This window comes from Ursus americanus, chromosome 2 (assembly GCF_024610735.1).
Source record: "Ursus americanus isolate L20-20 chromosome 2, mUrsAme1.1.p, whole genome shotgun sequence".
Lineage (NCBI taxonomy): Eukaryota > Metazoa > Chordata > Mammalia > Carnivora > Ursidae > Ursus > Ursus americanus.
This window is the reverse complement of record NC_142128.1, coordinates 105,138,351-105,161,800: the sequence shown is the minus strand read 5'-3', so window position 1 is coordinate 105,161,800 and position 23,450 is coordinate 105,138,351. Positions and strand designations below refer to the sequence as shown.

The 23,450-nt window shown below is 46.5% G+C and overlaps 1 protein-coding gene across 2 annotated transcripts in view; it reads right to left on the bottom strand.

Annotated features, from left to right (window-relative positions):
* PLD5 (phospholipase D family member 5) overlaps positions 1-23,450 on the bottom strand; it is a 365,515-nt gene that overhangs the window by 146,934 nt on the left and 195,131 nt on the right. For both annotated transcript variants that reach the window (XM_045795973.2, XM_087859722.1), the window contains exon 3: positions 12,677-12,845. In XM_045795973.2, coding sequence (XP_045651929.1) covers positions 12,677-12,845 — 169 coding nt within the window. The remainder of the gene's footprint in view (positions 1-12,676; positions 12,846-23,450) is intronic.

Here is a 23,450-nt window from a genome sequence, read left to right as displayed (position 1 = left end):
GGAATTCATATCAGGAGCAGCCGGTTTGTAAGAAGGACCTGGGCAGCTGGATTCCTACGGTAGCTGGAAAGTAGCTTTGGGGTGGCTCCCGTCTCCCCTCCAGCTGCAAGGGGCAGGTGGACAACGTCACCTTGGTGGCGTGGTCAGCCGCGTCTGGAAGCGTGTGGCCAGCACAGCTCGTCAGCATCCTCTGGTGCAAAAGGCAGATGTGATGGGCAAGGGAGGGACACACGACCTCTGCCGACACTCCGGCTCCTTCACAGTCACTGCTCTGAGGGGGCCACGGGCCCCACATTGCATGGGGCAGAACTCCTTTAGGTCCTGACTCCTGATGACCACAGCTCCCCCTGTATGTAACCACGAGGGTGCCCTACATGGTCCCTGAAAATCCCACAGTCTTAAGGAAGCAGCTCAGCCTCCTTAGCCCTCTGCCCCCACCTCTGAGAAATGATCCCGAGTTAATGAGCAAAAAGAAAATGTTTTGCACAAAGATATTTCCTGCAGCAGAATTTATTCAGAAAAATAAAAGTTAAAAAACAGGTTAAACGTTCAATAATAAAGAGTTACATCAGTTTAATCTGGCGCATCTATTATACTGGATATTACACAGCCAATTTAAAATAACATTCAAAATGTTAAAATAATGAAAAGGTGCTTATGGTATAATGTTAAATTCAAAATTAAGAAATAAATTTCTTTGTATAATATGAGCATAGGTACGTCCTTGTACATAAAAATAGCAAACTTGAAAAAAAGCTTTGTTGATGGTTACATGGATGATTGTGTGTTTCTAATCATTTCTCTGTAGATTCCAAATTTTCTACAGTGAGAAGATATTACTATTATAATGAGAAAAAAATCCAACTTATGCTTTAAAAGAAAATTGCAAACACATAAATTGGCCAAAGGGAAATAGGAAGTGTAGCAAGAAGGTCCAGAGAGAAAACACTCAAGCATTTAGGTGAGCAAAACTAAGATGAGACAGCTTTAAAGAAAAATCATTATTTAATCCAAATAATTGGGAAGAGTATCTTTGGGTTCATGATTTATTCATGCCTATATGATTGGAATTAAAAAGAATCAAAGAGGTTAAACTCTTGCTAATCATAGTGCTTATGAGTTTATATCAGAATGATGATTTCCCTTGGAAATATACTGGAAAGCAAGCAAGGGCATAATTAGGATCGCTCAACAGATGGGGGAATAGAAGCACGGTGAAGCAGCAGGAATTTACCACGGAAGAACAGCACTGAGGGAGAACCAGAAGCCACAGGAGCCAGAGAGCTCGCCGAGCCACTGAGAGCCAAGGACAGCCTTCCCAGCCTGCTAACCGCTGTCCTCTTGCTGCCCTACCTCTCTGCATTCCGGTCATCCATCTCTCCACCTCCTCCACTCCACCCTGAGTCCCAGCGTGGGTAGGGACCGTTGCTTATTTGATTTTGCATCCTCAGCAAACAGCACAGTACCTTGCTAAATATTTTGCAACAAAGCCACATGCAAAATCATTCCGTGGCCGCATTTCCAAAGCAAGAATGCTAATTTGTGAGTGTCGGAGTGTGGATTTGTGGAACAGGGAAGAGATGCTATTTTGCAAGAAGGAGACACCCTTTCCTTCAGGTTCTGCTATTTTCATGCTGACACTGCACACCAGGAGCTTGACTGAAATAATATTCAGCCTAGAGATGTGAGGGCGGAAGAGAAATGTACGCTTCAAATCCCAAAGCAATCGCTGGGCTCCCTTCTCTTCTTAGCACCTGCTAGACAATAAAGCCACAGTAATAAACATGACCACATGCCCTAGAGGCCAGGAAGGTGTGGAATATTCCAGTAGAAGTTGCCACCTTTTTATATCATCACCGAGAGAACAAGTGGGACACACGGGGTTAAACTGAAACAGGGAAAATTGGGTCCACAGACCAGATGGGACGGGACCTGAGTGGTCCGGCCGGGAAATCTGCAAAACTCAAACACTTTATCAGACTGCGGTGGTTTTAAGCAGTGACACTCAATCCTGGCAGCCAAGTCATATTTATTTATCTATCTATCTATTTATTTATTTATAAATTTTTTTTATTATATTATGTTAGTCACCATACAGTACATCCCTGGTTTCTGATGTAAAGTTCGATGATTCTTTAGTTGCGTATAACACCCAGTGCACCATGCAATATGTGCCCTCCTTACTACCCATCACCAGTCTATCCCAATCCCCCACCCCCTCCCCTCCGAAGCCCTCAGTTTGTTTCTCAGAGCCAAGTCATCTTTATAAAACGTATCAAATCCTGAGCCCCTCTCCAGGCACTCTAACTTCAGTATTCCAGGGTAGCCTGGACCTTAGTATATTCTAGAAGCTCCCCTGGTGATTCTGACATGTAGTCACAGTTGAAAACCACCCTCCTGGGAGCAGAGGGTGAGAATCCACCTGAAAATACACACCTTTCTCTTTCTTCTTCCTTCACCTAAACCCTGAAAAAACCGTGAATTAGTATCCTGAACCTCCTTGAACAGGAGTTAAGAACTTGACAAGCAGCTCAAAGTTATTCCTGCTCTCAGGTTACATAGAAAGCAAGTGTCCACTAGGTAAATTTGAAACTCACTGTCCGGCACCAGAAAAACAAAAATAAAAATGAAAACAGCAACTCACTTTTATGAGCTCCGTTATCTGTTGGTTTACAAGCACATCTAAATCAGATTTACGAAGCCATCAAAGGAGACTGGCATTGTTATACCCGTTTTATAGATGAGTTAATCAAGGATCGACGGGTTATGACCTTTGCCCAATGTGGCCACAACCACTAAACGACAGGTCGTGTAGACCCCGTGATTGTCCCGCTGGAGTCTGGGCCTCCTGAAGAATGCTGCGGGTGTGCCTTTTCCACTAGCCAAAGTCTCAGAACCGAAAATAAACAAAGGCACAAATTCTAAACTGAGCCAACTGACAGAGCATTAGTATGCATCCTAATTTGCTTTCATTAATTTACATGTTTTATTTTTTCCTATACCCCTGTAAAAAAAACAAAAAACTAAAAACAAAACCAGACAACAGGAAGCTGGCCATCATATAGTAAAAATGCATGCAAGCCCCCAGATCTACATCAAAACAAAGGGTGAAATGTGTGTTTTTCAGGTTGTAACACAAGATTCCCTTTTCTCCGGCAGCCTCCTGCGAACCTACCAATTACAATGCACCAAACTCTTAATTGCCACAGGCTCAAAGAGTTTAAATTGCTTAAAGAATAAAGAATCCAGTCTCCACCAACCATGCTCATCCTTTCAGGCAAAATGAAAAGCAGGAACTGTTGTGATTTTATTTTTTCCTAGACTGCAAAAAAAATTCAGAAAAAAAGAGAGAGAGAGAGAAAGAGAAAGAAAGAAGAAAGAAAAGAAAGAAAGAAAAAAAAAGAAAGAAAGAAAGAAAGAAAGAAAAAAAAATTCTAATTAAATATTATGACGAGACTGCAAAATTACTGGGTACTTTTCTCAGACGTTTACATGGGAACGACACCGGCAAAACAGGATTTTCCTGGTTCCAGAGATACCCCTGTGTTGCAAAGTGGGCGCTGACTGTGTACATGATGAACGAATGAATGAAGTCTCCTTCAATACTTGGGGAGAGAATGGACCCACTTTGAGACAGGAGGGGTGGGAAAGAAAGGAAGAAAGGAAAAGATGGCGGAGACCCAAGAGCACAGAGCCCTAGCTGACCCCTCCAGACGGCAGACTTCCTAGGAGGGCTTGAATTCTACAGCAATTCTAATAGAAAATGTTAATAATGCCATTTATGAAGCAGCCAGCAACACGGCTATGAAACAAATGGGACAAGGAAGAGGGTTCTAAGTTACGTAAAACAAAACCCTTGGCTGGAGGTTAACCTACATCTGTAGTCAGTTAGAATATTGCTAGCAAGGAGTGAGTGGGCGGCAGGATGGCCCAAAGACAGGAGTCCCACTCGGCTGCAACGGCCTGGCCCATGACAGCAGACTGGCCCATCAAGATCAAGGGGGAGATCTCTCAATGTTGCCGGAGTGTGGGGCTCTTTGATTTAAAACCAAAACAAGGAGCAGAAAACCAACCAACTGACCAGTCAACAAAAATCAGAAGTGGCTCTAGGTTTGAGAAGACCACATGACTGCCCGTGGATTCAAGATTCAAGATGTCAGTAATCCAGAGATCCGTGTGTGTTCAGGCAGGCACACGGGTGTGCATGAGCAGATGGGTGACAGCAAAACTGTGTGCATGTGTGTTTGTGTAAGGATTTGTATTTAATAAATGAAAGCTACAATTGTATATACAAAGATAATTTGCATAATCCTTCTTATCTACCCGGGGCTTCATATTTTTAGAAACTACATTTCTCTTTTAATTTGACGTGGTAACCATCCCAGCTTCCAGCAGAGCGTAAAGCGTATAAGAACTCATTATTTGTTAGTAAAATCACGCGGATTCGAACTGGAGTTGCCCTGTGCACACAAACGACATTCACGGTCCTAACAAGCACCTCCTAAGAGGGCCAAGCGCTGTTCTGTACTCTTCACGTGCACTAACTGGTGTGATCTACGCAACGCCCCACGAGGTGGGCTCTGCGACCTGGCGCGGTGCTGACATCAAGGCTTACAGAGCTCAGCGTCTCACTCGAGGTCCAGCAGCGGGCAAGTGGATAAAAGGGAACCTGAGCCCCTCCCTCCTCACTCACCTCTGCGGTCTGCCTACCGCCTACTGCCCTTGGCTCACCGAACTTTCCTCCGTGTTGCTCACTAAACTGAGCGAATACCATTACGTTTTTAAAACCCTAATTTTTCAAAATGAATTGTGATGTGCCCTCGATTGGCAATCATGACTCACGGTGGAAAAGGAACTAATTGATTTCATATGAATGCATCTCAAAGATTCAGTTGTTGCAGCTCGTTAATTATTTCATTTGGTTTCTGACAGCGAACTCACAGAGAACAGAATTCTATTTTTTTTGGTTTGTTTGGGGTTTTTTGCCCAATGAATCAGGTAGCTCTGAAATCATCAAATCACATTCCCTGGCTTTTCCTGAACGGTCTTGATTTCATAAATCCCCATCATCTAATCCCACAAATTAGCAATCACACTGTCGTAGAAATTTCAGTATTTCACGGTCTAAAGTCATCATCTGGACACAAAGAAACAAAAATCCTTTGCCCAACCACGTATTTTGATTACATTTTAAAGTACGGTTACCATGGAACCACAGAGCTCACTAGCCCCTGACACAGCTTTCACACAGAGGAAAGTCGCTGACTAGTGTCTTTGCACATGGAAGGAAACACACACAATAGTGGTGAAAGGTGGAAAAGACAAGAGGAGTTCTTCAGGGCAGGAATTAAAGCAGCAACCTCTTAGAACTACAGATTAAAAATGCATTTTTATGAATGTGTTTATACACACACACACACACACAAGTCCCACATTCATCACCCTGTGGGTAACGACCATCACACACCCTTCAAAATTGCTTCTCATCCAGAGAAAACACAGATGTCACGGCCACGTTGATCGGTGCGTCTTTTCTGCCAAGCTGGGGCCTGCCTGCCACTCACTGACCGTTCCTCAAGCATCTTGCTTACGGTCGTACTATAATAAGTAGATGGGCCAAATCTCAGTGACAATTCCTGCTTCTCTGGGTGTCATGTATGGTTTCCATGTAGGACTTCTCAGACTGTGTTGGTTTACAAGTAAAATACCATGTTTGGCTATACTACTCCTCAAAATAAAATGATTTTCTTTTAAAAAATATATCCATGGAAAATAAGCTGTGAACCTGGGCCAATTTTCATTGTATTGGAACATCTTAAAAAATTTTTTTAATTTGCTCACTTGGGTTATTAGAGTGCGAAAGTTCTTCTTAGCATTTTTTGGAGTGTAATAAGCCAATCAATGACTACATCCCAATATTTATAAGGTCTTGGTAAACATAAAAGCATGCTCACAGGGTCGGAGATTGGCCACCCAAACTCTGAATTTTTTTTGGCCAGTACAGTTGTATTTGGGGCACTGCATTTTCTACTGACAAACCAGTGCTTATAAAGTACATGTTATTTCTTTCCCGGCGCACATATTCCATATTCACATATCAAGAATGCCCCGTTATTTACCAGAGCAGCTCAACTTTAAAACTGCCGTGGAATTTGCTACAAATTTGGGTCCTTTAGTGTTTTGTCTGGAACAATGCTAAATGTTGAAACCAGAGTCTTGAATCTCCTATCGCGTTTGAAAGATAAGATCAGGTAAAACTTAGAGCAAGTAGGCATTCAGCCAGTACCTTCTTTTTTTACGAATGCTAAAACTTAGTGGCCTGAAGAGAACAGAATCTAGCGTCCTTACATGGCACCTGGAGAGAAAAAGTTGGCCCTAAGGACCTGCTTTCAGGACGCGGGTTCCTTGCCCCACTCCCGACCTCGGCACAGTGACCCCCCACTGGCAGGATGGAGGGGAGGACAGAAGGGAACCAGCTATTTTCAAAATAAACTTTAAAACCTAAGACATGTGGTACTTAGATGAGTTCTCCTGGGTCCCTTTGCGAATACTGCTGCAGGGGTCGAGGGTGGCCTGGGGGAAGATGGGATATGGAGCCAATCAGGCACCAAGCACCATTTCCATTCCACAGGTTTGCTCTCTCTTTACTTTTGTGTCTTTGTTTTTCTTTCAAGATTTTCCTATTCATCCTAGTGCAATAGATTCAACTCAGCTAGGATGTCACTCCATGAGGGCAGGGATCCTGGGTATCCCGTACACCCTTAACGGGGCCTGCACATGGGGACCTCAGCAATATTTGATGGCTTGCTTTCGTCATTTGGCCCTTGAGAGGGTCAAATGTGATCACGGACAATACTGCAAAAGCATGAATTTCTTGCGAAGGTGGTATTAATCTAAGAACTGCCCTTTCCTTTATGCTTTTTCTCCCAAGGCTGATGCCTGGTTGACTTGCCAGCACACAAACCTGTCTGCAGACTCCTGTTTCCCGGTGTGGCTTGGAAATTCTAGAAGTCCGGCACCCACATAAAATCCTAGCACTTCTGCAGGACAGAGGTAGGCAAGGCAGACGTTCTAATTTGTATCACCTCGTTTTTTGTTGTTTTTCCACTTGCTTTTTAAAAAAATTGAAGTCTAGTTGGTATATAATATTAGTTTCCGGTGTACGACATGGTGATTGAACAAGTCTACACACTCCACAACGCCTACCATCATCACCGCACAACACAACCACTACAGTGCTCCACTTCACACCCCGCGACTTGTTGATTTTATCACTGCACGTCTATCTCTTATTCCCCTTCACCTATTTTGCCCATCCCCTCACCTTAAAGGTGTTCGACCAGTAGAGACTGGTTGCACGGGGTTTCTCAGCATCATCCCTTGGCCCCCAGGGGACCCGACCGGAGGAAGAGGAGAACTTCACTACCTTGCTGAGGCCGGAACCCTCCGAACAGTGCTGTAAGCCTCACGGGTCCCCAGGGATCCCTGTGCCGCACAGGGCGTGGGACTCAGCGCCGAGAAGAGGCAGGGGTGGAAGAGCTGTCGCCCACATGGCTCGCACAGCCGGCTTGAATGCATTTAATGTGCGAGCAGGTGAAGCCCCTCGCTGCTTGCTGTCTGCGCACGCGGAGCTCTCCTCGCGAAGACGCGGGAAGTTACAACCAGCACTCTGCAGAAACCGAGGGCTTTTCATCTGCAGGGCGCCTGGGGCCGCGAGAGGTCGGGGGGCAGCCGAGAGGCGTCCCTCTGGCGGGAGCACGAGAACTCCACCAGAAGACCTCACTCTAACTGGGGTGTCCTCCTAGAGGGGTGCTCTGTGAGTTCAGTAGGAGCCAGGTTACTGGGAACAAGTTGCTGGAGTGACCGGAGCGAAGCTTCCAGGCATAGTGTTCCTTCCACATGAGTGAGGCCCACCTTAATTCCCTCTGAAGTCATGCGACCAACAAATATTCCCTCCTTAACCAAACTCCAGCCGGACGCCTCTGAGCCCTCTTCTCTCCCAGCCCCAACCTTGTTTTATAAAAACTGCCAACTCTCAGCACAACTGATTTCATCCACCCCACCCAGTTCCCTCCACGGCTCCCTCATCAAAAGGCTTGAACAAAATGCTAACAGTTTCAACAGCTCGAGGCCACATCCCCAGGATGACCCTGCCCCTTAAAGTGCCTGCTTCGGAAAGCTCAAGGTTTTGCCAAAAGAATTTGCTGTTTGTTCCTGCCAAAACCTGTCTCCCGGTCTCTGTGGGAGGGTAGGAGCCTCACTGTGATAAGCGCCCATTAGCAAACCCCCGATGGGCTTCCTATGGGCCAACCCCCTCCCCCCACTTTAATAAACTTGACTTCCCTGGTCCTGTTGAAGCCCCTGCTGTCCCCTACCTCCCTCCCTCATTCTCCCTGAAAAATGCTCCATCATCTCTGTACAAATCTCAGTTCAGCTCACTCAGACCCTCTTCCCTATTGCAAAAACACGGTCCTGGGTTAAATCTGTCCTTAGAACTCGATCCAGTGTGTGGCTTTGTTTCTGTTTGACACAATCCATTCAACAACTACTCAGCAAACGTTTACCGAGCACCTAGTATGGGCACTGTTATTCAAAACGGCCCCAGAACCTCATTCGTGCTCCGTGAGCGGTACTGAATACTAACCATGAGCTATGACAGAGCCTTTCTGTGACTCCCCCTTCTACCCGATAGTGGGAGCACCTAGGAGGGTTTGCTGGGCTTATAGAACAAGACAGCCGAAGACGGTAGTTCAGAACTTCTCAAACTTCTCAAAACCCCGAGCATATGAATCAGCTGGGAATCTTGTTGAAATGGAGATCCTGATTCGGGTAGGGCTGGGGTGGGGCTTTAGTAAAAACCTAAAAATAGGTTTTTACCTATTTTCTGATATCCTCCCAAGATTCTGCATTTCTTATAAGCTCCCAGGTAATAAAGACGTTTCGGGTCCCAGGGCCAATCTGAGTAGTGAGAGTTTAGCTCACGCCTGAAGGATTAGGGTGAAAGGTCAGGTTAAAAGCAAGGAGAGGCCAGAGGTCCTCAGGTGGCTTCTGAGAGTCATGCCCATCCTACACTACCCGTCCAGGGACTTTACATCCTACAAAGCCATGTGAGCACCCCTGTTCCACTGGTTTGAACCACCATGCACCAGTCCCCAGAGACGGCCAGGACTACCAGATGCTCCGCTTCCTGCCTCAGTCCCCAAAACACCCTGAATCCTGCAAATGGGTTTAATGGGCAGCCCTGGAGAATGCTGTAGGTTCCCTGGGACCTCCTCATCAACTCCCAGTCTAGACTGATTACAGAAATCCTGGAAGCTAACCAGGATTGAGGGCAGGGTCAGAGGGAAATAGTAGCCATGGGGAAAAATAAAGCCAGTTAGCCAAGATCACTTTGTAGTTGGGGAGAAAAATCCATCATTCCGGGGACACAGCATTTCAGAAAAGACTTCAACTTCAACCAAGTCCAAGAGTAAATGCCAATCTTCCCACTGTGTGTTGGATACCCCCAGCTCTTCAGGGGTGCCCACGAGGTTGACAGCCTGGGGCTCACACAGCATGGATGCCTGGGCCCCAGCATACAGCAGGCTCAGCGTGCAGTTCCCGTTCAGTTCCGTGGCCACGAGCCGGCCAGGCTTCCAAACTCTGGAAGTCTTGTCCAGGACTCAGGAAAGACAACCTGAACGATGTCTTGCTAACACCATCAAACCTGCTGTAGTGAATTGTTCCAGAGTTGGCTGCCAACACTCTCCCTTTCCTGGACCGGCATGCCTCTCCTAGAATCTCTTGCCCCTCCCCTGGGACTGGGCTGCTGACCTTGTGACTTGCTCTGACTAACAGAATGTGGCCAAAGTTATGTTCTAGGAGCCTAGGAATTCAGAGGTCCTGCAGTTTTCACCTTTGCCCTCTCGGGATCCAGCTGCCCGACAAAAACCCCCAGTTAGATTACTGAGTGATGAGTGCCCACTTGGGGAGAACGAGAGCTGGCCAGCCCCCAGACAGTCAGTCCAGACGCAGCCACTGTCCCAGCTAAACCACCGCATGAGTGACCGCAGCCAACACCACTGGAGCGAAAACCTGTGCTTCCTGTGCACGGAACCATAGGAAATAATACTTACTAAGTTTTGGACTTGTTCCTTTCACCACACAGAAAATTGAAATAAAAACTAGTGTAGCAAGGACATAAACTGTCTCTGGGACTGGCTGCTTGTGGACGCTGGAATCTCATTCCCACTTCAGGCTGGAGGAACAGTGAAGAAATGGCTTCTGGAGCCTTGAAGAAGTAACGGCAACACTACCACCTGCCCTGAAGTAGAGAACAGAAAGGGCGACTGCTGGGTTTGTGGACCTGGCTAAGGAGATTGTCCAGGCAGGTGACCAAGGTGTTCGTGGTATATGTTAACTATGAGAAAATGCAGAGATCTTGAAGAGTTGCTCGATGGCAAAATACTCTGCGAGTCAGAAATGGCCTCAGGATAAAGATGAACCGAGAGTCGTGGCAGTAGGATTCGTTGTCAAGATCTCAGAAAGACTGCAAGTGGAGGCCAGTCCACAGGCCCCCACAGCCAGACCAAGAGCTCCCGGCAACTTTATGGGGGGCAGGCCTGAAAGCAGCCTGAGTCACAGTGCAAAGTAGAGAAGCCATACTGCCGAGAGTCTGGGCTCAGGGTGTTTGCTAACAGAGTGGAGGATGATTGGATACAAATTAAATCTACAAAGGTTGAAGGGATTGTACCATTTTGGTCTTCAAAAAAAAAAAAAAAAGGACAGAGATGCTTTAAAATCAACAGAGGTCTCTAGGGCCTCAGTTTCTACCAGCAGGAAGTCAACTAAGAAAGTGGGGAGCAAACACAGGCGATTTCTTATGGAAAAGAAAGAACAACACAGAGGGGAGCGCAGAGCTTCTGAGAGCCCCAGACTAGGAAAGCACGTTAGGGAGCAGAACTAGATCCTAGCCCGGCAGCATTCCCAGGTCTCAGAGTTTGGAAGCCTGGCGGTGTGGGATGGGCTGGATTTCAAAACTGCTATGGGCCCAGGACTGGTCTGTGCTCTCTATCCCCCACCCCTGCCCCTTAAACAAAAGTATCTAGTGTAGTTCTCCTACCCCTGCCTCCCCGTTACAGGTTGGGAGGGTGTGTCGGGAGGCACAGGACTTGTCTTCTAGTTCCCAGGTTTCTAAATCAGGAGAAGCCCCTGTGAGGAGCCTCATCCCCATCCAGACCTGATGCAGATGAGGAGATCCTGGATCCTGAGCCTTGCTGTAGTGGGGGGTGAGGCGTGACTAGCGTATGTGATAGAGGTATGGATCGCTATGGCCAGAGTGGACTGTGGTATATAATTTCCAAGGATGTCTGCCAACAATCCTCCTTATTCCCGTATAGATGCCACTCCTCCCGCCTTGGCTTGTGACTTGCTCTGAGCACTAGAATAGGATGGAAGCAGCTGGGACCCCAGAGCTCACATCTTAAAAGGCCTCATACTTTCTGCTTTTGGGTTTTAGGATACAGGCACCCCTTAAAGTGTTCAGGTTCATTTACTGAAGGGGGAGAGACAGATGCAGAGAGAGGCCCAGGCGGCCCCCAGACACTCCAGTCACCCCAAACAACACCGTGTGGATCAGAGACGAGTTCTCTCTGCTAAACCCCACCAGAATCACGACTAAATACATGATTATTATTTTTGATACCACGAAGTTTTGGAATGATCTATGCAGCAGCAAATACCCGACCTCCCTGCGTAAACAGGAGAGGGAGAAAGTACAGAACACAGTTAGTCAGCGTACTTTCTTCTCCCGCACAACCTCTGTGGGTTTGTTTGGTTGTTTTTACCTGTTTTCTGATATCCTTTGACTTTAAAATAGTACCATTGAAGAAAAGATTTCAAAGCACCGAGGAGGTAGTGATTATAGGCTTAATGCCAACGCATTTCCTATATGGTGACAAAACTGATTTTACCATCAACCCAGACAGGACGTGTGAGTGCAGGTCAGACACGGGTGGAACCCCCAGGCGGCTCAGCGCTATCATGGTTGTGCCAACACAAAGTAACGAGAAACCAAACAAGAACGTGCTGCGGATGCCCGGGACCACTCTCCTAGCGCCAGGACATCGCATCCAGAGTCATGTAGATCGCTCCCTCTGATTTCTAAAAGCTGCTCTTGACATTAGCACATGTCTCTCTCCTCTTCACTCAAATAGGACGCAGCCGAGAATAGACAACTATACTGGGAATTTCGATTCCACCATTGAAGAAAAAAGAAGTTGGCTCTGGGTCCTCAAGGCGAATTACGACACCCATTAACCAGGTCAATGCCTCGGCAAGCAGGCACGGGGTTCACGCTACGAGCATGCAGGCGTCGCAAAGCAGAGTCGGGGGGGCGTGCTGTCAACAGACACCCGGCGTGAACCGCGCCCCCGAAGTGTCCAAGCCAGCAATGCTGCATCGAGAGCCGCGTGTGCACGGACGAAACACGGGTTTGCCCTTGAAAACCGGGCATCCAGCAGGAGCTGAGCAACGCAGGGTCAACGACAGCACCTACGTGTGAGCGTAACAATGTTCGGATACCGTGGGGGGCGGTAGACAGAAAAAGAGACCTTGAACTGGAGAAGGGAAGGCAAGCACACGAAGGCTTGGGATGCGCGTAAGTACAATCGTCGCACACACAGAGGACGCAGCTTACCTGACATGCCGACGGGTGACTGTGGTTGAGATCCCAATGGGAGGACACGATGTCAACAGACTTTCTGGCCATGCTGAGTAAGTTCATCCAGCCTTGGAAAAGTGACAAGTGAAATGGTGCGTTTTCTGAGTAGTTAAGGCCTTCAGGGATATTTTCCACCAGGGCAATTCTTAGGGAAGATTTTGAAAAACAAACAAACAAAATCCAGTCAAATTTGAAGGCACAGATCTTTACGCAAGCATACAGAGACATCTAGAAAATACTGTTCACTCTGTCCGATTAGGTATGTGCCTCATGATTTACATTTCCCACCAAAGGCCCCATACATTTCCCCTCTGCCAACCTTCCCAGTTCTAAGAGTTCATGCTGTTTTTCCCCAGGTGTTGCTCCATTTAAGGAAATCATAGTCTGTGTCCTAATGTCCAGCTTCAAACCAGCCTTGAAAGAAAAATTCAGAACTTCCTACACGAGTATCTTCCTCTAGTCCTATGTTCCTTCCTCCCTATAGCAATGCAAGTCTTATACACAACAGTGCGTCTGCGAGCTACTTTAGGCCATAAGTTACATTTTGCATACTTCCAGTTTCTAGGACACTGTTGGGCGTATATAGAACTAATTCAGAAACTGAAATATGAGGTTTTTACTACTAGAAAATAAAAATAATATGTACTGTTATTATTGCTTCACATATCCTGATACTTCCCAGCCAAAAGCATAAAACGATACAAGGAAATATTTAAAACCTGCCTTTCGCAGGATTTTAGTAAAGTGGGCGATAAGGAATGGATAAAAAAAATCACAATAATCAAAGCTTAATAAATACAACAAAAGTATCCCAATGAATGTGTTTTGTCTTTTGATACTTCCTTGTCTATTGACAACACATACACTGCCCCTGGCTCTGCTCAGTATGGTGGTGAAGACGGTGCGGTTTTCACTCCTGAGTTAGCCAGGGGACACATGATGTTTTAATAAAGGAATGAACTCTTTTTTCCCCAGTTTCAGAAATGTAAGTTCTCCTGCAACTCTTGCTGGAAAACTGCACACCTGTAAATGCTTTCAGAACAGAGACCCGTTTCGTATACCGCTATGCCTCCCCAGTGCTGGGTACATAATTAGGGCTCAAGAAATACCTACAGAATGAATTTGGGCTTTCAGCACGGAACCCAGCACTCCTCACTAAAACTGTTAGCTGTTTTAGAAACAAAAGTCCGTGTGCCTTTGATGACTGTCACAGCCAGAACGGGGTTGGGTATGTGACCCGGAGACATCGCAATTCGGGGATCCAATCACCCCACCACCATCTGCAATCAAATTTTACATTTGCTGAGGTCTGATAAGCACAGGACAGGCAGCACGGAAATGACCGTGACAAATCTCCCTAGTCCCCCGGAATTTACGATCCAGAGAGAGCCTCTCTCATACATAGTAATTCCAACAGGAGGTAGACTCCACAAAATGGTGAAACGGGAGTGAGAAGTTTAATTAGATAGAGAACGCATCATCCCAAGCACCACCATGCGCGGGCAGGAAGGACAGGTGGATTCTGTTGGGGCTCGGGGCCTGTGGAATTGGAGGAGGTGGGACTTGAAATGCATCTATGGGTGAGCTGGAAGAGACAGGAGCTCAGGTGGAGGAAGGAGGCTGCCCAACAGTGCCCTCGGATGTGTGTGAGCTGAGCCCAGGAGGGGGTGAGGTGGGAGGGACAGGAGCCTGCCTTGGCGGAGAGGGTGGACGGCCCCAGGAGGGACCACACCGTGGCTGGGAGCCAGGAAGAGGCGCCTGGGCTTCGCTTCGGTGCACTGGGGAGCGGCCAAGGACGCTAGGGGCTCGCCCTCGGGCCCCCCGCGTGCCACTGGAAGGAAAGACCCGGAGATGAAATGTCGGTGGAGAGCAGGCACGGCTGAGCCAGCTCAGGAAGGAAAACGAGAAGTCTGAGTTCAGTCAGCGGGAATAAAACGAGGTGTGCCGGCCACGCGGCTTCCGGAACCAAGTGTGAAAAGATGTAGTGTTGGATGGGCTTGCAGAGAAGGTGAGGACGAACAGGCAGGAGTCCAGGGTGACCGAGATTTTCCCAGGGTCGACACGTCGTCTCTCAGAGGGCGACCGTCACCATGTCCCCCGGCCTCCTTGCGCGGCTTCTTGCCCCTCCCAGCCGTGTTCCAGACTGAACTTGGGTTAATCATTCATGAATGAAAACCTGTGCACTCGGCTTCATGATGAACACCTCCTAAGGGCTTCCCCACCATCCTTAGAAGATGCCCCCAACCCCCTAAGATGGTTGGCGAGTGTTTACCAGTCCGGTCCTGCCTCCTCGTAGCCTCACTGAACTCAAACACCCTTTTTCAATTTTACACCAAAGCCACACCAGACATCTTTTGCTCCTTCCTGTTATTTTCTCTAGACTTTGGCATTTCATGCAGATTTCCCAACCACCATTCCTACGCTACTCTCTCTCAATTAACCAACAAGGTCCTAATTTAAACAGTACTTCTTCTGAGAGATTCCCTTACCCCCTCAAACTAGGCTAGCTCTCCCTTATTACCTAGCCCTGCATGACCTGCTACTCCCCCTCTATCCTACGCGTGCTCTGGAAATTACTTGTTCAAGGCTGGCTTTCCCTGACAGATTGTGGGGTGCGGGAAGGCACGGACCTGCTCCACTGGCTCCATATCACAGCCGCATAGTGCCTAACCGATTGTTCAGGGCACAGGAAGTATCCAGAGAATCTCTGCTGAGTTTCCCTGAAATCGGAACTACTGGAAAGTTGGCGGGGATGGGGTCCCTTAAAACGGACAAGGAACATGAGGAAGGAGGTAGACCAAGGACTGGGAGAGATCATCAAGGGGGAAAAAACGAAGAGAACACTAGCCTAAAGCCTACCATGGGGGGCATGCCTACACCTCTCTGGCTGGTAGAGTGCGCAACAGATCGGGATTCAGAAGGGACCAACACAGAGGCAGGAAGGCAAGAGAGGTCCAGGAGAGCATGGTGTTTGGGAAGCCAAGGTGACATGAGGTTAAAAAGGTGGAGAGAGGGATTTTTTTAAAATCTACTTCAGAACCTTTGACAGAGGTTGAAGTTGGGTATTTTTAACTTCTACCCACATTTAAAGTCCAATCGTCTGTGTTAATAGGCGCATGAGGGAAGAACCCCAGATAATGAGCAGTTTCAGCCTCCCCTGTAACCAAAGACTGTATTTATTTATCTTTTTTTAAAGATTCATCCATTTATTTTAGAGAGAGAAAGAGAGCAGGTGGAAGGGCGAGGAAGAGGGAGAGAATCCCAAGCTGACTCCCCGATGAGCACGGAGCCTGACGTGGGGCTTGATCCCAGAACCCCGAGATCAGGACCTGAGCCGAAACCAAGAGCCCGATGCTCAACCGACTGAGCCCCCCAGGGGCCCTAGAGACTATATTTAGAAATCATACCAGAGAGAATCCCTCTGACAAGAAACACCCCAACACACAACAGCTGCTGACAGAGACGTGACGAGCTTCCATTTCACTTGATATAACAGGCGTGCTGAGGAAGACGAGAGGAGACTCGAGAAGCCCAGATACACGGAACAGACGGGACGAGGGATGGGGAGTAACCGCCCACCTGTCGCTGGCTCTGCGCCACCCCTCCCCTGATGGCGCGCCCCAGGGCTCCTGGCAGGCAGGCAAACGAGGATTTCCAATCTCGTCTAGAAATCTTGAGACCAGGTGTCCGTACCCTTGGATCCATGGATAGAATTCACAGGACTCTCTGAGCTTGGCCTGTACTTTCCCTGCTCTCCAACTGCAATGTACCATTCCCTTCAGTTGCGAGGACAGGAATACGGGACAGGAGACCCCACCGCAATACCAGAATCCCCTGTGAGTTCATCACCAGCGAGATCTGCACACCACGGTACCGTTACCGGCAACATCTCCACGTCCTCAGCACTGCTCTGAAATTCTAGGGCTCATCAGATCTTGTCATTTCATGAATAAGTAGTGCAAGATAGACCTTACTCCTTCGCAGATTTTTAAAAAAATATTTTGATAACTGTATTTCAACATTATTGGTTGCAATCCTATGTGTTTAATGTATGCATTTAAAAACACAGTTCGGGGCGCCGGGCTGGCTCTGTCGGTAGACCGTGCGACTCTCGATCTCAGGGCTGTAGGGTCAAGCCCCACGTCGGGGGTAGAGATCACTTAAAAATAAAATCTTTTGAAAATTAATGAATTAACTAATTAATTAATTAAAACATAAACACATCAGCCAAGGAAGGGCTCCTCAGAGCACTGCACCCTCATCAGGCCGCCCGGAGTGCTCAAGGCCGTCACAGAAGGGTCCCAGAGCACCCCGGCCTGGTAACGCACGTGGAATCGTGTAACATTTCTGCACATGAGACACTCCACTTCGGGGCGCCTGGGGGGCTCCGTCGGGGAAGCGTCTGCCTTTGGCTCAGGTCATGATCCCAGGGCCCTGGGAGCGAGCCCCACTCTCAAACAAATAAAATCTTAAAAAAACAAACAAACTCCATTTCAAAGTTCCATGGTCCTTCCCAACTAACAAACGCTTGAACTGGGCCACACCCGGCGACGGTTTCATGAGCAGTTGCTCATAAAATTTCCACAGAGCAAGAGGCATTTGGATCATGACAGGACAGTGAAGTGAAACCTCTTGCTTTCCCCACGTGATCCTGATACTTTCCTGGTTCCCCCAGTACCTTTGCTCCCCCAAATCACAAGGCTGCGACCCCCAAGTAAAGGCCTCTGTCTCTCCTCCCTCCTCACTCACGTGCATCATCTACTCTGTTTTTTTTTCCGATTTCGCACACATTTTAGTAAGATTTTTTCCCCATTACTGAAGCCTCGGAAATGGGCAGGATAACCAAGAGAGATTTTCGAGAGAAGAGAATTAGGACAAAGCCAGTTACGGGAAACGTGTAATCACTTCCTCCTGGTAGAGAAAGTGGGCCAGGTGAGCAAGACAAGAAGAAAGGCCTGGAAAGACTGGAAGAGGAGGAGGGAAACTGTCTAGAAGCCACACAAGACCAAATTTATCATCATTGTTTGTTTCTTCCTGAATATCAAAGTCAATTATGATTTCATACTAAAAATAAAAATAGAGACACCACCCCCGGTCTGCAGACGCACTGGTGCATGGGTAACGAATTTCAGGGAAAGCCCCTGTACAAGGACCCTGCTCACCTCTTCACGTCTCCCCTCCCTGGGACCTGGGGACCGTGATGCCTCCTCTGTGACACAGCGCTGGTCTCCCATGCCTGGCTAGAAGTTGCCTCTAGAAATCAGCTTTGAAAGGACTTATTTCTGTGACCTATCGTTTTATTTCCTTTAAGGGCCAACAGTTGGCTACTCTCCAGGGCCTCGGTCTAATTAGCATACAGGCAGAACTCATTTCCATGCACTGACAGCCCTCCCTATCCTCTTCCTTGGCAAGCAAGGAAAGGAGGAGGCAGCCCTCATTAAAATTCACCTTTGGGCAAGTCCCTGGAATGCCTGCTTGCACCCTCTCTATGAGAACGATGCCCAAAGGCTTAGCACTATTTCTGACACCTAACAACAAGGGGAGAAGCTGAATATACAAAGACCCAATACAGCAAAAACCTTTTTGTGCCTCTTTTTACGGTACTTTGAGATAAACTGCAAATGATTTGAACCATGAGTCCAGGGAGTTCAAGTGGAATAAATACATTTTAAAACATGCATTTTACATTGTTAATAGCTTTTAAAATAGAACTCTAGCTGTTCTTATTAATAGTATGTATTTATTCCAAACTTAACATGATCATCAAAATTTCTGTTTCAATCCAGAAACATATTTTATCTTCTTAAAGAACTATCTGCAATTTCCTTCGACTAAGCTACAGAAAAATGCAGTCCCTGCATTTGCTGGCTTTAAAACATGGTGTGTGGATGCTGGCAAATGCAAGAATGTTTATATATATATATATATATATATATATATATATATATATATATTCACACTTGATTTTGGGAATATTATAGAGAAATATTTACGAGTAAAGGATTCATTATAAGGCAGACAAAATCTAGCTCTGCCAGCTATAGGCTGTGTGACCTCAGACAAATGATTAAACTCTTCAAATCTGTTTCCGTTTCTGAAAAAAAAAGTTACTATGAAGATTATAGGAGATAATCTCTGTGAAGTGCTTTGCTCAGAGCCAGCTTCATAGGAAGCACTAAATAAAAGACAGATTTTTTTTAAGTAACTTATAGTCTGAAAATTTACATGATTAATTAAAATCTTCTCCAGGTTCTCAAACTGATGTAGCAGTCACTACAAAGATTCTACAGGTATTGGCTCGAAGGAGGCTTCTCAGTGAGGACCCACGTGACTTTTTCATGGTGAATCCATTTTCATTGCCCTCCTGCAATGGAGCACTTATTAGGACTTGATTACATACGTGGGTGTGCGGCTGGTCAATTCAGTGACTTTCACTGCACACCTGTTAGCTCTCTGATGGCATTAATTGAGGAAACTGAACAAAGGGCCCCTTAGTTCATCAATACAACTAGATGCGGACTCAAAGTAGAACGATGCAGATTTTGTTCCCTCATTTGGGGGTCACCTGGTTGTAATGAAAGCCCAGGACCGACAAGGCGGAAGTTGACCTTCCCAAAGATACTCGAGTGTCTGGCATCGATGTAGAAGACTGGCCACCTCTGGACATGAAAATAATTGATACAGACCAAAGGAAGTTGGCTTTAATGCAGCTGAGATACAGGTTTCATTTTTTTATCCAAGAATTTGGGTCGGGGTGAGTTTACTTGTGAAAGATAGCAGTAAAGATATCGGTGAGGTCTGCCGGGCTAACAGTGTCCTGATAATTCTTAATCTGACATAAGGATTAACACTGTTGAATGTTAAAGTAATTAGTAAAGTGATTGTTAATTGTTTTAATAATTTTTGGCCAACTTTTTATTGGAAAGTTGTTAGAAGAGTACAGTGTGACTGATATATTCATTGCAAGAAAGAAAGTTATGTATACGTATATAATATTTCACACACATGCATTTTAGAAAACCATTTGAGAATAAGCTATAGACTTCAGGATGATTAATGTCTGAATCTTCAGCGTGTATTTCTCACAAGGAAGCCATGTTTCCAAATAAATGAAAACAATTATCACGCAGGAAATTTAACATCAATATGGTGCTATTACAATATTCAAATTTCCCCAGATACCCCAATAAGGTCCTTTATTTCAGTTTTTTCTTTTCTTTTCTTTCTTTCTTTTTTTTTTTAGATCCAAGATCCATTTAATAATGTTCACTCATTGCATTTAGCTGTCAGGTCTCTTTAGTCTATGAGAATTCCCTAGCCTTTTTTTAGTTTTGTTTGTTTTCCTTGATGTTGATAACTTAGAAGAGCCCAGGCCAGTCATTTTGCTAAATATTCCCAGATTTGATTTGCTTGACTAGTGCCCCATGACTAGCTTTGGTTAAGTATGTTTGGCAGGAATGCTACCTAGGTAATCTGTCCTTCAAAGTGCATCGTTTGAGGTGACACATGACATTGGGTGGTCCCCCTACTGGAGATGCTAAATTTGGTCCCTTGGGGAAGGGAGTATCTGCCAGATTTCTCCACTAAACGGTACCTTTCTTCCCTCTATAAGTAATAAGTAACTGGTACAGAGTGTGTAAATAGCCTATCACCTAACATTTCACTCACTGATCTGCCATCCACCCATTGCTGATTCTTGACTCAATCTCTCTTGTTGATAACTTTCTGTCATTAATGCTATATTTGTCATTTGGTATTATTCTGCCAGGAAAAGGTTTTCCTTCTCCTATCACCGTTCTTTAATTTTTTTAAAAAACATGTTGTTTTATTCATATGGACTCATGGATTCACTTTTCTAATCAAGGTGTAGTTATCTATTCTGTCGTTACTCATTGTGCTGCTCACACGGCTGCATACATGCCAGCGGCGGCTCCTGCAAACCATCTCCTGTGTTCTTCTGATGTCTCTTCCAGTTTTTGAACACTTTCGTATTTTTTGTCACTTGATGTTTCATTTGCATTAACTTTTAAATGGACTTCTGAAGAAACAGCTGCAAAGAACACGATGGTGAGTTTGAGGAGGCAACAGCAGTTCCCTGTTTCCATAATTCTAGAAAGTTCAGACTACAGCCTTGTCAAGTCCAGGCCTATAGCTGCATTAAGTGAAGAGTAACTACAGCTTTCTTTTTGGAGAGAGGCAGTAGGGCAGTAGAGGAAGCATTATAATTATAGCTATGACCCTTTGTCTGCATATTACAGTTTATTTTTATTTATTTATTTATCTATTATCTTTATTTTTTTTAAGATTTTATTTATTTGACAGAGAGAGATACAACAAGAGAGGGAACACAAGCATGGGGAGTGGGAGAGGGAGAAGCAGGCTTCCCGCTAAGCAGGGAGCCCAATGTGGGGCTCGATCCCAGGACCCTGGGATCATGACCTGAGGCGAAGGCAGACGCTTAATGACTGAGCCACCCAGGTGCCCCCGTATTATAGTTTAAAAGTACTTTCACACTTAACCTTACCCATCACCATGAATGAACAAGGGATGGGGGTAACAAGGCTCCTAGGGGCCAGGTGTCATCCGGCTAGACGGAATCCTACAGGGCTGGGATGTAAACTCAGTCCCGTCCGTGCTCACATGCATTACACACTAGATTGGGTAGTGGGCTTATCCTGGGTCTCTCTGGGGGGCGGGGAGTAGACTCACATCAGAGAGCAGAGGTTACCACCCCAAAGAGGAAGGTTAGTTTGGGTCAGAATCCCAATGTTCTCCAGAGAAGGGGGGAAGATATGACTGGCCGCTTCCCCATGCCCCACTCCTTGTTTTACACTCCACTTCGACAAGACAATCTAGTGATAGGAAGCCACATTTTCCTCGGCTCAATATTTCCAGATACTGGCTCAGAAAGGAAAAAAAAAAATCAGGGAAAAAGAAGCACGGGAAGGATGAAGACGAAAAAAGAAAGAGACAGGACTTCTGGGGAAGATGCAGGAGTTGGAGGACCTAAGCTCAGCCCATCCCATGGAAGCAACAAGTCAACACCCATATCAATGTAAAGAACCCAGAAAACAACCCAAATTGCCAGAACGAATTCCACAACTAAAAGTAGAGAAGCGGCCACATGGAAGAGGGTAGGAAGGACAGAGATGCAGTGGGGAGCTAAGTGGACAGCAGGACTTTCTGTGGGGGGGAAGGACCTGTAGGCGTGGAGAAGGGTAAGCGGTAGACCCTCACATCAGGGAGCCTGCAGGAGGATAACAAGTCCCCACAAACATCTGGCTTTGAAAATCAGAGGGACTGAATCCCTTGCATTCTTACAACCACCAGGTTTTAAAACCTGGAACTTTAGGGGCGCCTGGGTGGCTTAGTCGTTAAGCGTCTGCCTTTGGCTCAGGGCATGATCCCGGAGTCCTGGGATCGAGCCCCACATTGGGCTCCTCTGCTGGAAGCCTGCTTCTTCCTCTCCCACTCCCCCTGCCTGTGTTCCCTCTCTCGTTGCCTCTCTCTCTGTCAAATAAATAAATAAAATCTTAAAAACAAAAACAAAACAAAACAAAACAAACCCTGGAACTTTAATAATCCAGCTGGCTTGATTTTGGGAGAGCCAGGAGGGTGAGAGGAAGCTGAGTCCCTATCCTTAAAGAGACAGCACAAAAAGCAGCCCACAGAGATACAGCAGAGAAGCAGCAGTTTGAAAAACACCTGGGGCATATGGGAGGGAGATTTGTTTACTAATCTCAGAGTGTGTGCTGGAGGGACAGAGATCCTTGTGAGACCTCTCCAGGAACAAAGGACCTGGCAGGTGCCATGCAGCTGCCCCCCCCCCCACAGTATAAACACACAGTCACTTGCAAGAACCAGCACAGCACCTGTGATCAATACCTAACTTGCTTACACTGCACCCCAAACCCCATAAATTGGCAGATCCAGCCCCTCCATGCGGGCCTGCCCAGCACTGCAGATCTCCTCCCCCAGAGAACCTGTGCAAAACTTGCTAAAATGGCACCTCCCACCCCAAGCACTTTGTGGATCCTCCCCATCCAATATGCTCTTGGCCGAAGCCTATCCAAAGTGGTGCCACAAGCCTGGAAATGTGCAAGCAGCCCCCACAGGGGCTAGCACCACTCCAAAGTGATTCCTGCCCTGGGGACAGGGAAAGCTAGCCACACACACCAGTCACACTGTGGCCCTACCCACCAACAAAACCTTTTCAGGGGACAATATGAGGAAAGTGCCCTGTAGTTCAGGGCTACTGTATCTCTGGCAAAGGCCTGCTCTGACTCAACTCGAGCTCGAGGTGGCCCCAGACTGGCCCACTAAGACCGCAGGGAAAAAACCCTGCCCACAACAGGCAGTGAGCCACAGCAGACATCTGGACTGAAGGAAAAAGCAGCTCAGCCACAAGGGTAGGATGCATGCAACACACATAGATTCCAGTGAACGGGGACACTGCACTGAAAGGAACTGCAGGACCTCTTCTTCATAAAGCCACTACATTCAAGAGCAGAAGATGTAGCTGAATTTCCTAACACAGAGAAAAAGACAGAGAGTTACACAAAATGAGGAGACAGAGGAATATGTCCCACATGAAAGAACAGGACAAAACCACAGCAAGATAACTAAACAAAACAGATTAAGTAATCTGCCTGGTAGACAATTTAAAGTAATTATCATAAATATACTCCCAGGACTTGAGAAGAGTGGAGGACATAAGTGAGACCCTTAACAAAAGATAGAAAACATAAAA